General features: G+C 39.3%; 1 protein-coding gene across 1 annotated transcript in view; it reads left to right on the forward strand.

Moving 5' to 3' along the window:
- Window positions 1-16,766, forward strand: part of MYPN (myopalladin) — a 2,267,856-nt gene that overhangs the window by 1,998,852 nt on the left and 252,238 nt on the right. The window contains exon 18 of the mRNA XM_086922400.1: window positions 6,436-6,601. Coding sequence (XP_086778526.1) covers window positions 6,436-6,601 — 166 coding nt within the window. The remainder of the gene's footprint in view (window positions 1-6,435; window positions 6,602-16,766) is intronic.

Raw genomic sequence — 16,766 nt, forward strand, 5'->3', positions numbered from 1 at the left:
CTAATAGTTTGACCACAAACGCTCGGGTATCACCCCCTTCAAGTTTCTCCGGGACACCTAAAATGCGAAGATTGTTCCGACGTTGCCGGTTTTCAAACTCCTCTAGCTTCCATTTGATATCTACTAGTTCAGCATCTTGGAGCTTAGCACGCTCGTCGTTTAGCATAGTTTCTTTTTCATTGGACATAACCCTAGCCTCCATCTCAGTGGCTCTTTCACCTATCAGGTTACAGGATTTAGAGAGTTTTCTGATCACTCCTTGCATTTTTCGGAGTGCAGCTCGGGATTTTTTACTATCTTGTGCAGTCTCTTCTCTGTGGGCCGCTATGGCTTGTAGAATAGTCTCTACAGCTGAATGAGAAAGCCCTAGGTTTGCTGGAGTATTTAATGTTGCTGCTAGCTGCGGAGGCGGGTTGGGAGCCGTCTTTATATTCTTGGTGCCCTTTTCCTGTATTCTGGTGGTGGCTTTAGGTCTGGCTCTTATCGTGTTAATGTTAGAGTCTTGCTCATCTGTACTTTCATCATATGAGCTGAGCTGTAGTTCAGAATCTTCAAGGCCCTCCAACGAGTCAGTTTCATCTGACCACTCCTCCGGTACATTTAAGCCATTTTCATCAGAGAAAGAATAAAATTTGCTAGATTCTTTCTCCTTCTCCTCAAGTACCTGATTCTTTAATGTGCTTTCCTCTGCTATGTTTTGAGTCAATACGTGGCCCCCATCTAACAAATCTGAATCCGCAGAGTCAACAGTCTGTTGTATAGGGGTGTAATTGTATTTGAAAACTCAGTAAGAGTAGTTGAGAGCCTGCTAGGGGACAATTGACTAGATTGAACCGTCCCTGGTGAAGTTGAATCTATTTGCACCCCCAAAACATTTCCCCCTACCTCTGAAAAAGACATAGATTGTCGTGCAGGCTCCGAAACCTGGCTTGCGCTAGTCGGGACCTCAGATATATGAAGAACAGGGGTCTGAATAGACTCGTTGACATTACTTACAGTTTCAATGTTTAGTGTAGAATGTTGTAGTTCAGGAGTAGCACAAGTTTCTTTAGGTAACTGTCCTGATTCTACATCAGTATTATTGGTGGTAGTAGGAGACAGAGTGGGAGTCTCATTAAATAAGATTTGTTTGTTGGAACCACTAAGAAGTCCTTTCTTGAGAAATAAATCAAGTACTGTGCCCCCAGTTGAATTTAGTTTCCTACGGGCGGTGTGGAGCTCCTGTCTTGCTGTGGAATCCAATAAAGCCTGCTGGCTTCGTGTCTTAGTCTTATCCGAGTTAGATGGTAAGCGTGTTCTTTCACTTCTGTCAGGTTCCTCCAGTTGTTCATGTTGTTGACGCTCAGCCTCCTTGCGTAGAATCCTAGCAGCCTTGGCGACCCGAGCTCTAGTTGCTGCAGCTGATGCAGAAGACTTTGCCGGCATTTGTTTAGCTGAGCGTAGATCTAAAGCGGGTATTTCCTTCTCACTCTGTGCTTCGGCAATTTGTATTGAAAAAAGTCCTCCAAGTTCCGCTTTTTTCGTTCCGCTACTGCCGTAAACAGAGGGGCTTGTTGCTACAATGTTTCCACAATTTCCGAAACAAAATTGGTCCCGCTGCAGCGCTGAAGTCAAACTCGATTTCTGAAACAGAGCCACGCCCTGCTGCTCCGTGTACGAGGAATACACTGCAGCTGCTGTAGGGAGAGTCAGAGAGAGCAGTCACGGTGCTGCGGCAGAACCGAGTGAAGCCTCCGGGACTGTGGGAGACTGGAGCTGCTCGCAGGAAGCGTATACTTCGAATGTAAGCATAAGGGTCTCTCTCGAACCACGCAATTCAACCCCAGCGATTTAGCCAGCTAGGCTAGTCCGTAATTAGGCAGGAAGATTAGCTTCAATCCATAAATCCTTCGGTATTACGGTTTTCGAGCGGAGCTCAGGCACTGCGCTGCTTACACGGTCTAAGGACAGACCGCCATCTTGCCCCCTACCCGACCCGCTTAACATAATTCTCAATGAGCCCTTGGATTTTGATGATTTAGGGCTCACACGTTGTTTCTCCTATTTGAAAAATAAGTTGTTGCTGACCGAACTTGAGAATCATTTTTCCAGTTTGGCTGCTATGACGCTTGGGAGGCCCTTAATGTTACATAATAGCCCCAAACCTGTTTAGTCATAATATCAAAAGTGGAAAAAAGACTCATTAGTAATCCTTAAAGTCTATACTTATTAACTAAACTGCACTGGTTATGTTTATATCTGGATGCACCTGCACTTTAAACTTGCATACTGATGTTGTAGCAACTGTACATGGTGCATCAATCAAAAGATGGATGGATTTTATGTGGGTTTTAATGTAATGTCTCCATTCAATTGTGAACTAGTTATGTTAACATCGCTATGCACTGGTACTTTAAACTTTGGCACATTGATCTTGAAGCAAATGCATTAGGTGTATAAATCAAAGGATGGATGATTTTTATGTGGTTTTTAATGCACTTTCCTCACTCAATTTTGAATTTTAATTAACTGCACAATAAACTGACCAATCACTCCAGACCTTCTCACCATCACCTCTCTTCCAGCCTTGAAAAAAGAGCAGACACTACTTCTCCTCTCATGAGTTCGTTCATGTGCATCCACTTGCATATTTATTATGTTCTTCTCCTCCTAATCTCAATTACTTTCTCATTCCTGTCCTTTCTTCCTCTGTTTGCTTTAATGATTGCCTCTAACTCTGATCTGCTTTTGATCAGGTATTATGTTCTTCTGAATCTGACTCCAGGTCCTTTTTTTTCAGTCCTGTTTTCCTTTGTGGAAGACCATCTGATATTTTTGAAGTACCAGCCCATGGTAAATGTCCTGTTATTCCGGTTAATGTTTCAATTTCTCTCTTCTGTCTCATTTTTCTTGTAAAGTGCTTTAACGCCTTTGGTCCATGTTGCTTATAGTTCTCTAGTAACGTAACATGCAACAGTGGATGCAGTTTACTTAATTTAGGGGGACATTATGATGGCAGAAGGACCGCCAGCGGTGCGGTGGTGATCCGTCCGCCATAAAACGTGGATTGACCACCTGCCAGATTAGGATGGTGGGTGAATCCACACTGCGACCGTGGCGGACGCAAAGACCATCTGCCATGGAACCGCCACAGGCAAGTCATGTTTATTTGATTCATTCGAATCATACAAGTTTGGCATACATACATAAATTAATTAAGTATTCATAAAAAACTTATACAAAAGTTAGACTTGGAAGGCATATATAGACTCAAGGTTTAACATTTTAAAACAGTGTGCACATTGCCTAGCTAAAAAAGCATATCCTTCTCCGTGGCTCCGGCTCCCCCAGTACAAGTTCTATATTAATAAAATTAATACATCCTATCATTTTCCAACACATCAATACAAGATAAATAAAACTGTAAAATCATTTAAAACTTAATTTCCTTGTACAATTCATAACGTTTCCTAATTAAAAAAGCAGTTCTAATGAAGTTAAGCACAGCTGTACAAATAGCAGTGGTAGATAATGATAGCAAATAATTAAAATCCTCCTGGTAAGAACAAGGGAAAATTTTGCTCAGAACAGGCTTGAAAAAACGTGCTATTAGATGTGTGCAAAACAACATAAAGTGCATAGTGCTTTGTTGGGCTGAATTATTTCAAAGACAGGCAGTCAGTCTCTCACACCAACTTGCCTGGTTAGGAAAAGCCACAAGAAAGTGCAATGTGCAAAGACAAAATCTAGTCATAAGGAAACGCAATTGTACATGCGTAGTAAAGGACAAGTCAAATTGCTGATGGTTTAGGCACCCATCTACAAAGTTTTGTATTCCGTGATGTCGTTTGGACTTACTTAATTCAGCATAATATGCATTTTTTTATAATCAATTTCATGTTAGATTGAATGCTATCGGGATTATCATAATAGTGCCCTAAGCCAATCTTGTTAAAATTATCTTTGACATAACGCAGGCAGGGGATAGCCAGAGCCTTTTTAATGTTAATACAGTCTCTAAGAATACTCCTTGAGAATAGTAGGTTCTCTGAGGTTCAAACGTTTGCCCAGAGAATCAGTGGGGAGATATTTTTCCTATCTTCTACAAAATCCAACCCCACTTCCGATTGACAGAAATGTGTTGGATAACTAATAGGAATCATCAACAGTTTTAAAAAAAAAATGTTTTTCCAAAGTTTGTAACTGGGTACTTTTATGATGTCCACATACCCCTGCACCGGGAAACATACTTTACAATGCAACTTTTACATCGCACTACCATTACAACGCAAATATTACAATGCATGTCATTACAAGGTATAGCGCTGGGGGGCGCTCTAGGATAGGGAATAGATTTAATTTACTATCCAACACCTTCCCTACTATCCACGGGGACTGGAGTTGGAATAGTAAATTAAACTATTTACTATCCAGCACCCCTTAACGCTTTGCGTTGTAACAGCATGCGTTGTAAAAACTGCGATGTAAAGGCATGCGTCGTAAAAGCATGCGTTGTAATGTCATACATCCTCCTGCACCATAGGTAGCTACTGACAGGCATTTTGATGTTTATGGGGTTATCATTTCCTCTTCCGGCTCATGTCCCAGCTTACAAGCAAAGCGGAATAGGCCCTCTACTATTCTGCTAGTGTGTTGGACCCTAGCCACAATCAGATGGTCCAAATTCAATTCGTTATTAAAAACATTCTCTAAATAAGTAAAATTGGGTACCTTATCAATGGTCTTTTCCTTCACAACAAATGTCCTTGTTTTGGTTTGGTTAAGACCGCATACCATAATAAAAGATTTACTGAAATTTACTTTTAGGTCCAATGCCATCATAAAGTCAGTAAATGCATCCAAGACTTTTTGGACACTTTTGTCCATTAAAGCCATCTGAACCGTGTCATCAGCATATGACAACAAGGGAACCCATTTGCCCCCTATTCTTGGAAAATCTAGTTGCTGTTCTAACAAAAAAATCTGACCGATTGCATGGAGGACGGTCCAGATAGGGTAAAATGGTGGCCGTGCCTTGCAGGCACCGTCCACAAAATTATGATACGGGCATCAGCTAGCCTTTCCATTGCGGTGGAACCGAAAATGGAAAGTCTGGCGGGGATTGGGTGTGTTGGCCCGTTGTGGGCCATCTTGTATTGGTAGCGGTGCTGTTGTACTGGGGTGGTACCCATGATACCTCCCTGCATTTCCCTGCACTGAGTGGCAGGCACAGCGTGGTGCTTGCCAAGCAGTGCAGGGAAATGAAAAACATGCATTTTTATAATTGCGGCGGGTGCTGCAGCCAGCAGCACCTGCCGCAATGGTAAACAGGCACGATGCAACCGCCACGGTGGCAGTCGCATTGTAATTGCAGGTGTGAGACTGTGCCATACAGGTGGACGGTCCCACTACCACAACGATGGCGTCATCCTAATCGGCCCCTTAATTTTGATTTGGGACGCATTATGGAAGTTAAATTACTTTCCACTTCTTACATTTTTACTACTGGTCACTGGCTCACTGCATGCAGCTATGGACCAGATTTCTATGAGACATCAAATGCACCATTCAGCCTTTTGCACAGCCGTGTCTCCATGTCTTGGTACATGTTATAATGGAGCAACATAGTTACTATTACCAAGATGGGGGATGCCAATACACTACTCAAGTCCAGAGAAAGTCACAGGCTAATACCTACTGTGAAGAAAAGATGTGTTGGCTGACTGGAATTGTATGATCTGAAGGCACAAATAAACAAAATAACTGAATGACATATTACTGAGACACTGTATTTTTTTAGAACTAGAGGGCAGGAAACTTGTATATTATTATTTAAAGTTGTAAGCATGGGTATTATTGTAGTGGTTTGTTGTCATATTTAGGTCGAGCCTGGGCAGCGCATGCGCTGATCTGTGAGGCATACTGTATTCAGGTAGGGACTTGAAGCTCCGCCCACTCTCTGGCCATATTTTTCATAGGCTTGAATCATTGTCCATGGTAAATTTTGGTTGTTCATTGGTGAATAGGCTTAGTAGTCCCTACTTAGTACCGCTTTATCTCATTTTGTGACCTCTCATAGGGACACCCCCTGTTACGTGTGTTGTTACTCTGCAGGCTTTAATTACAGCCTTGGAGCACGTTTTTTTTTCAAATAGCTTTGTCCTGTCTGCTGTTGCATGCAGGACACTCTCTGTCCTAAGGCTTTTTATTTATTTTTATAGCACAAACGGACTTGCATGCAATAGGTCTTGCATTTGCGAGAGTTTAAGCTATTGGCATTGTAAATGACAAACATTTTCATTTACAATGCTAATAGCTCAAACTCTCGTAAATGCGAGACATATTCAATTGCAAATGCTTGTTCTGCTGTTTGAGGTTGTTTGGGAGCATGGAACACAAGTTACGATAATAGTAATTAACCAGTTTGAACATTATTATTCATATGTTTTTTTCCAGCCAAGGAAGTCAAGCAGATACCTATGTTCCTTGAAAAGCTTCTGAACAGTGGTGTACCAGAAGGTCATCCTGTGAGACTGGAAGGTCGAGTAGTCGGAATGCCACCTCCAGTGTTTTACTGGAAGAAGGACAATGAGACAATAGCCTTCAATGATCCAAGAATAAGGTAGTGTTTAGCTTTCATTTACACATAACATATGTGCTTCATTCATTCTTCTGCTTAAGGAATCCCAAAGTTACGACGAAAGTTTTCATTACAACTATTTTAGGTTTTAAATTTCTTTTTAAGTTAACAGTAGAAAGGCATCCAGTCTGCATGTAATCTTGAATGTTCTGAATCTGTTAGAATAATGTCAATTGCTTAAGCGCTTTTATCCAAAGGGAAGATGACTAAGGGAAGTTATTGTCCAGGTGAAGTCAGAGTCTTAGGTGATTAGGCAGTGAGCCAATTAGTAAAACAAGTCAACTCCAAGCTAGCACAGTTAAAGTCTAAAATAATTTCCCGGGCTGTTAACATTTAAAACATATATGACTGATCCATGGAAAAATAATGAAAGTCTGTTGTTTGTAGGATAACTGAGGGGTCTATTTTCTAGACTCTCTACCAGCATAGATGAGGGTCATTTCCTTTTGCATGTATGGCCTGCATATTGGAAAGTTCGAAATTCCAAGGCTGTTTTGTCCAGCAGCACAAATCCCAGTGCAGGTACATTATTTGACACTGCCTATGGTGACAATGGCCTATGTTACATAAAGGAAGCATTGCAGAATAAATGCAAATTATGTAAAGGCTGGCACATCCTGGCCTATAATTGCAACAATCCTTTATTCTTTAAACCAAGTTATAATTAACATTCAGCTTCCACGTTTTTATATCCGAGCAGCCATACCACATGGAGCAGACAAAGTTATTTGTTGCAATTATGTTGTATTTGTTTGCATGCGTATTGCTGAGAGAGTACATTTGTGAAAATTGTAAAGAAGGGTGAACTGCAGCAAGGAGTGAGATTGACATCATGGTGATCGGTTGGTGTCAACTAATCCCGGACGTAAAAATCTGCTCCGTTAGCTGAGTTTGCTGAATTTGTCAACTCCTCATTCCACAGAGTTACCGTTAAGCGCTGCACTCTGCAATGGAGGGGATATTTTTTTTTGGTCCGTGCACTTGAAACGCACTTGTGCGTGTGCAGGAGCAACTTGTCGGGCGCTCGCGATCGTCCACAAGATTTTTAGGGCCGTTCGCAGGCACCACAAGATTTGCTAGCTGGCCACATGCTCCTGTGAGATTCTGCAGTCTCCAACACTTCATTTGGGTGCACCGTCGACTTCTGGTGGATGTTTAATTAATTAATTAAAATTGAATTGGTAATTCATTTTAATTAATTGATTAATTGATAATTATGTTAATTATATTATTTATTTTCTGTAGCGGGTTGTGGGTTTATAGTGAAATAGTGTGGGAATTAATTTATTTATAATTAATTAAATATATTAATTTATTTATTGGTATTTATTTTGAATTATTTTTGAATTAATTATTAATTGATCATTCATTAAAATGTAATTGGTCATTAATTTTAATTAATTGATTAATTAGTAATTAATTAAAATAAAATTGGCAATTCATTGGTAATTAATTAATAATTGGTAAGTAATAAAATATAATTGATAATTAATTTTAAATAATTGATTAAATGTTAATCATGTTAATTGTAATAATTTATTTTCAGTAGTGGGTTGTGGGTTTATAGGGGAATAGGGTGGGAAGTAATTTAATTATAAATAATTACATTTTTAAATCTATTTATTGGTTATTTTTGTTGAAATGAATTAATTTATTATAAAAAACTAATAATAATTTTAAAAATGTTTAATTGATATTAATATTTAATTAATTTTCATTCATATATGAAGTATTTACGTTCCCTACTGTTGCACTCTCTGGAGTGGGAATAGTAATTTTTACCCCTACACTATCCAACGCTTTCCCTACTGTTGCACTGTCTGGAGTGGGAATAGTAATTTTAATCCCTACGCTATTCAATGCTTTCCCTACTGTTGCACTCTCTGGAGTGGGAATAGTAATTTTAACCCCTACGCTATCCAGTGCTTTCCCTACTGTTGCACTCACTGGAGTGGGAAAAGTAATTTTTACCTCTACGCTATCCAACGCTTTCCCTACTGTTGCACTCATTGGAGTGGTAATAGTAATTTTTATCCCTACGCTATCCCATGCTTTCCCTACTGTTGCACTCTCTTGAGTGGGAATAGTAATTTTAACCCCTACGCTATCCAGCGCTTTCCCAACTGTTGCACTCACTGGAGTGGAAATAGTAATTTTTACCCCTACGCTATACAACGTTTTCGCTACTGTTGCACTCACTGGAGTGGGAATAGCAATTTTCCCCCCTACGGTATCCAAGGATTTCCCTACTGTTGCACTCTCTGGAGTGGGAATAGTCATTTTTACCACTACGCTATCAACGTTTTCCCTACTGTTGCACTCATTGGAGTGGGATAAGTAATTTTTACTCTCCTGCTATCCTACGCTTTCCCTACTGTTGCACTCATTAGATTGGGTATAATAATTTGTACTCTCCTGCTATCCAACGCTGTCCCTACTGTTGCACTCATTGGAGTGGGAATAGTCATTTTAACCTCTACGCTATCCAACGCTTTCCCTACTGTTGCACTCATTGGAGTGGGAATAGTAATTTTAACCTCTTCGCTATCCAACGCTTTCCCTACTATTGCATTCACTGGAGTGGGAATAGTAACTTTTATCCTCCCGCTTTCCAACGTTTTCCCTACTGTTGCTCTCTCTGGAGTGGGAATAGTAATTTTTACCCCTACGCTGTCCAACGCTTTCCCTCCTGTTGCATTCACTGGAGTGGGAATAGTAATTTTTACCCCTACGCTCTCCAATGCTTTCCCTACTGTTGCACTCTCTGGAGTGGGAATAGTAATTTTTACCCTCCCTCTATCCAACGTTTTCCCTACTGTTGCACTCACTGGAGTGGGAATAGTAATTTTTATGCCTACGCTATCCAACGCTTTCCCTACTGTTGCACTCTGTGGAGTGGGAATAGTAATTGTTATCCCTACGCTATCCAACGCTTTCCCTACTGCTGCACTCTCTGGAGTAGGAATAGTAATTTTTACCCTCCCGCTGTCCAACCTTTTCCATACTGTTGCACTCACTGGAGTGGGAATAGTAATGTTTATGCCTACGCTATCCAACGCTTTCCCTACTGTTGCACTCTGTGGAGTGGGAATAGTAATTCTTATCCCTACGCTATCCAACGCTTTCCCTACTGTTGCACTCTCTGGAGTGGGAATAGTAATTTTTACCCCTATGCTATCCAACGCTTTCCCTACTGTTGCACTCTCTGGAGTGGGAATAGTAATTTTTACCCCTACGCTATCCAATGCTTTCCCTACTGTTGCACTCTCTGGAGTGGGAATAGTAATTCTTACCCTCCCTCTATCCAACGCTTTCCCTACTGTTGCACTCACTGGAGTGGGAATAGTAATGTTTACTGCTACGCAATCCAATGTTTTTTCTACTGTTGCACTCACTGGAGTGGTAATAGTAAATGTAACCCTCTCGCTATCCTATGGTAAATATATTGTATATTTTATTATTAATACTATGTTTATATATATATATATATATATTCACTGAAAAAACCATAGGTTTCACACCAGTTATAGTTAGGAATTAGCATTTAAAAAACCTATTAAATTCACTGACAAAACCAGTTATAGTTAGCTGGAAATTTTACTGACATAAAACCATTGAAATTCCCACGTTATAGTTAGTTGGACTCACTATAACTTGCGCGCCTGCAATGCACTGCTGATGACGTCACATATTACATCACTCATGACATGGTCAGTGACATCACTCATGACATCACTGATGACACCATCCTTGTGACAGAGTGACAGACCTAATTTCAGTGTAATGTAACGCTTGAAACAAATATTCAAAAATAGAAACAAACATTTTCAAAAAAATGGAGATACCCAAACCAGTAACAACAACCAATTCAGTAATTCCACCATCTATATACTCATCCACTCATTCACCAACAGTTCTATATAGTCACTCATATATATACTCACTCATCATATGTAGTGATACACCTATACATCCTGTTACACATCAGCAGTCATCCAAAAGTTACTCACACACATACTCACACATGCACATAAACTATTGAACATCCATTTATTTGCATATACATTTATACACACACTACCACCTTACTTCTAAGGAAACTTACACATACTTACTCTCTTAAACAATCACTTATAGAAACACATACTTATTTAAACAGGAACTCCTACAATCTCTCACTATATATACTATACTCACTTATATACATCAATACTCACATATACTAGATTAAAACATATGTCGTTAGTAATGAAGACACTAGTGAGACAGTCATTCACTCACTAACACACACATATACACACTCGTCCACCCATACAGTCCTGCACATATTCTGTCTTCAAAACACATACAAACAGTGAGTCAGTCACCAACCCCTGCAGCCACTTATACACAAAGAGAAACACTGATACAAACATTTAAATATTTAAACAATACTCGCTAATATATGTATTCACTAAGATACACTTAATAAGCCAGTTAACCAACCAATTTTTTTTAAAAAAAACATCCATTTACCCACTTATTTAAACATTTATTCTTCCATCGACCTTTACAAATACATATATAAAACAAATTTATTTTTCAGAAAGACACACATTCACTGGATGGTGTCATCAGTGATGTCATGAGTGATGTCACTGACCATGTCATGAGTGATGTAATATGTGACGTCATCAGCAGTGCATTGCAGGCGCGCAAGTTATAGTGAGTCCAACTAACTATAACGTGGGAATTTCAATGGTTTTATGTCAGTAAAATTTCCAGCTAACTATAACTGGTTTTGTCAGTGAATTTAATAGGTTTTTTAAATGCTAATTCCTAACTATAACTGGTGTGAAACCTATGGTTTTTTCAGTGAATTTCAAAGGTTTTTTAAATGCTAATTCCTAACTATAACTGGTGTGAAACCTTTGGTTTTTTCAGTGAATTTCAAAGGTTTTTTTAATGCTAATTCCTAACTATATAAGACCTGAAAGCCCACCAGGAATCTCCAGTATGCGCCAGGGGACTGCATTGCAGAGAGGTGTAATGAAGCCACAACCCTTTTTACACCTCTCTGCAACGCAGCCCCCGTGCATGTTTGTAGAGGGGGGACTAATTCCCCTTGCATACTGGGGGTCCCTGGATCATATCTGCCCAAACACCGATATTCCGAACGATTGTAAATGACTTTTCTTGAGAAACATTTGGATTTGGATTATCATGTCCTATACTTTGGAATTTTTGAAAGACTGACTTTGAGGATGCTATAAATTACTCAAGTCTGCCCGAATTGTGTGGGTAAAATTGATACCTAGTCACTTTTAATAAGAATATACTTATGTCTCGTCTAACATTTGGAAGAAATATCTAGTTATATGACAACGGGATACCGACATAACTTGAAGGAAATAAGAACGCCCTGAAGAAGTTCTGTTGTACAGAACGAAACGTTTCGGCTGGCTGTGGTACATAAACTTAAGGAAAATAAAAGCATTTGAATATACACCAAGATTCAGCGCTTCAATAAGTACTCTAAGTGATATGATTTGATTGGACTCATTGTGAAAGTGGTGCTGTGCCAAACTTTGGAATATTCTCCACTACTCTCTACTACTTACTCTCTCCTACTCTCTACTACTCACTCTCTACTGCTCTCTACTACTCACTCTACTACTTACTCTCTACTACTCTCTACTACTCACTCTCTACTACTCTCTACTACTCACTCTACTATTCACTCTACTACTCTCTACTACTCACTCTGCTACTCTCTCTACTGCTCTCTACTACTCTCTACTACTCACTCTCTACTCTCTATTACTCACTCTCTACTCTCTACCTCTCTACCTCTCTCTTCTTCTCTCTCTACTAATCTCTACCTCTCTACCGCTACCTCTCTACCTCTCCACCTCTACACCTCTACCTCTCTACCTCTCTCTACACGCACACATATAGACATATATGCATATATATATGTGCATATGCATTTATATATATGTATGTGTATGTATAAAAAAAACAACTAAACATTTTTTTTTCTAAACAGCTACTTTTAAAACTGTCATTCTTTTTCCCCATGTTACGCTCCCGGGTACGCGCACCCGTGCGCGTACCGGGCGCTCCCCCCGCGAAAATCAAAAAAAAAAAAAATTTTTTTTTTTGCCTTGCGGGGCCCTTTTATGGCCCCCACATCAAACCTAGGGGGTCAGGGGGGGTCTACTCTGCCCCCTTATGTTCATTTCCCTCTTTGTTTTGGCCACCTCTTGTGTCTCGATTTTACCGAGACACAAGATGGCGGCCGCTCCGGACTGTTTAGAATGTTTACAGACACCCGAGAGCCAATCAGCTTTCCTCGCGCAAGTCGCGTGGCGCGCACGGTACGCGCACCCGTGCGCGTACCGGTGCGCTGCTATAGATATATATATTTTTTTGAACCTTAATTACTCAAAATCCACTGGAGCACATATCTTGAGACATAGCAAAGGCACATCGGGCTACCAGTCCCTACAATTTTGCCAAGTTTGGTGGAAATCCATTCAGCCGTTCGGGCTAAAAGTGAAATCGACCGCCCTATGGAAATTAACATGGGGAAAACACGTTTTGGGACCCCCCTTTTATCTCGGGCCCCGCTTGATGAATCCCCCCCAAACTTTCAGGGAAGGACCGGACCGCCATGAGACCATTTTCCTGAAAATTTCAGGCAGATTCGTCAACCGGCGCCAAAGTTATTCAAAATAGAATGTTGAGATTTAACATTGAAAATTATCCTAACTATAACTACCTACTGGCGACCGCCAGTAGGTAATATATATATATATATATATATATATATATATATATATATATATATATATATATATATATATATTCACAGAAAAAACCATAGGTTATAGACCATATATAGTTAGGAATTCGCATTTACAAAACCTTATTTTACTCACACAAAACCATTGAAATTCCATATATAGTTAGTTGCACTAACTATATATCGCGCACCCGCAATCCACTGCTGATGATGTCACATATTACATCATTCATGACATGGTCAGTGACATCACTGATGACATCACTGATGACATCTCAAATGACATCACTGATGACATCTCAAATGACATCACTGATGACATCACTGATGACATCTCATTTGACATTACTGATCACATCACTGATGATATCATTCATGTGATAATACGATGAACCTCTTCAGACTCTAATATAACCTTAGATACAATCAGTGTAAACAGACACTCACAGACTGTCACTCATCCATGGAGTTACTCACACACCTAGTCAGTCATGCAAAGAATCAATCACACCTCCATTTCCTCAACTATACAGTTATACAAACTTTACTTATTCAAACATATACTAACACATATTTACTCTCTTATACAATCCCTGATACAAGTTCACAATGATCCATACAGCCACTCACACATTCACTGGCTCTTATGCACAGTTATTTATATATGTCAACTCTCACATGTACTGTGTTTTACATATGTACTTACTTTGACATGTAGCACTGAGATATCCATTCACTCACCAATACACTCATGCACACAGTCAACCGCCCATACAGCTGTTTCCACATGCACTTTTGAAACCATACATCTAGTGAATCAACTGCTCACACATCTATGCACAGAGTCATACACCTCCCAGCCACCCACACACACACTCAGTCTCCCATACAAATACTTGGGCAACCAATCAATAACCCATATAGTTACTCATATAGCTACTTATCAACACATGCAACAGTTTACAGAACAACAGACATAATGATGCACAAATTAAGACAGTTTAGTCACTAACCCATGCACTCAGACACATTTAATCACTCACTCATACAGTCAGTCATGCACCTACTAAATCCTTCATCCAGACACTTATACATCCACTCATTCTTCAATATGTAAGACATATTTTAACTTTACAGAAACATACAGTCACTGGATGTTGTCATCAGTGATGTCATCAGTGATGTCATTTGAGATGTCATCAGTGATGTCATCAGTGATGTCACTGACCATGTCATGAATGATGTAATATGTGACATCATCAGCAGTGGATTGCGGGTGCGCGATATATAGTTAGTGCAACTAACTATATATGGAATTTCAATGGTTTTGTGTGAGTAAAATAAGGTTTTGTAAATGCGAATTCCTAACTATATATGGTCTATAACCTATGGTTTTTTCTGTGAATTTTCAAGGTTTTGTAAATGCTAATTCCTAACTATATATGGTCTATAACCTATGGTTTTTTCAGTGAATTTTCAAGGTTTTGTAAATGCTAATTCCTAACTATATATGGTCTATAGCCTATGGTTTTTTCAGTGAATATATATATATATACATACATATATAAACATATATCATCTGTATATCTATATAAATACAAACATAAATGCATGCATACATATACTTATATGCATACAGATGCATGTTATTTACATGAAAGTTGAAAAAACACTAATAAAAGCAAAGCTAAAAAGCCACCTCATTACAAACAGAATGGCTTTAACTTAAACGAGGGCGTGATCTATTGCATTTTCAATGCTTGTTTACTTTGGTTCCATCAAGAAGACATTCAGATGTGTCACACATTTGCCATAAATTCTGAATGTTAGCACTCTAGTTGCACATTAGATCACTGTAGTAAAGCTACTGCTCACCAGGGACGTCTGCTGCTGGTATTCAAAGTGCATGTTTCAGTCTGCATGTCAGAATTTTTTTAATGAAATAGAAGAGGATTTGAGAAGTCACTCAAAATGATCCCTAATTTTTCTTTCTGAAGCACTAATCATACTTTCTATGGCAAAATTAACCCCCTCATGTTGTTCCTTTTTAAATTGAGTGTTTTCAGACTTACCACTTCATTCCAATCAAGATGGCTTCTGGTGTGCCATACTTTTGTCATAAGTAAGACTGTTAGCGCTCTAGTTGTTCTTTAGAACACTCTGGGACATTCTGTCATTGGGCTATACTTGGGGTACATCTGGGTGATATTTGGGCTACATTTAGGCTCTTTTGTCTCTGGTGGCCATATTGGGAGACTGTATATCAGAATTTTTTAATGAAGTTGAAGAGGGTTTGAGAAGTCACTCAAAATGTGCCCTAATTTTTCTTTCTGCAGCACTAATCATAATTCATATGGCAAAATATACCCCCTCATTTTGTTCCTTTTTAAATTAAATGTTTTAAGAGTTACCACTTTATTCCAATCAAGATGGCTTCAGGTGTGCCATACCTTTGTAATAAGTAGGACTGTTAGCGCTCTAGTTGTTCTTTAGAACACTCTGGGACATTCTGTCATTGGGCTATACTTGGGCTACATCTGGGTGATATTTGGGCTACATTTGGGCTCTTTTGTCTCTGGTGGCCATTTTGGGAGACTGCATGTCAGAATTTTTTAATGAAATAGAAGAGGATTTGAAAAGTCACTCAAAATGTGCCCTAATTTTTCTTTCTGCAGCACTAATAATACCTTCTATTGCATAATATACCCCCTCATTTTGTTCCTTTTTAAATTAAATGTTTTAAGAGTTACCACTTTATTCCCATCACGATGGCTCCAGGTGTGCTATACCTTTGTAATAAGTAGGACTGTTAGCGCTCTAGTTGTTCTTTAGAACACTCTGGGACATTCTGTCATTGGGCTATACTTGGGCTACATCTGGGTGATATTTGGGCTACATTTGGGCTCTTTTGTCTCTGGTGGCCATTTTGGGAGACTGCATGTCAGAATGTTTTAATGAAATAGAAAAGGATTTGAGAAGGCACTCAAAATATGCCCTAATTTTTCATTCTGCAGCACTAATCATACTTTCTATGGCAAAATATACCCCCTCATGTTGTTTCTTTTTAAATTAAATGTTTTAAGAGTTACCACTTTATTCCAATCAAGATGGCTTCAGGTGTGCCATACCTTTGTAATAAGTAGGTCTGTTAGCGCTCTAGTTGTTCTTTAGAACACTCTGGGACATTCTGTCATTGGGCTATACTTGGGCTACATCTGGGTGATATTTGGGCTACATTTGGGCTCTTTTGTCTCTGGTGGCCATTTTGGGAGACTGCATGTCAGAATGTTTTAATGAAATAGAAAAGGATTTGAGAAGTCACTCAAAATGTGCCCCAATTTTTCATTCTGCAGCACTAAT

This window comes from Lissotriton vulgaris, chromosome 5 (genome assembly GCF_964263255.1).
Source record: "Lissotriton vulgaris chromosome 5, aLisVul1.2, whole genome shotgun sequence".
NCBI classification, from domain to species: Eukaryota; Metazoa; Chordata; class Amphibia; order Caudata; family Salamandridae; genus Lissotriton; species Lissotriton vulgaris.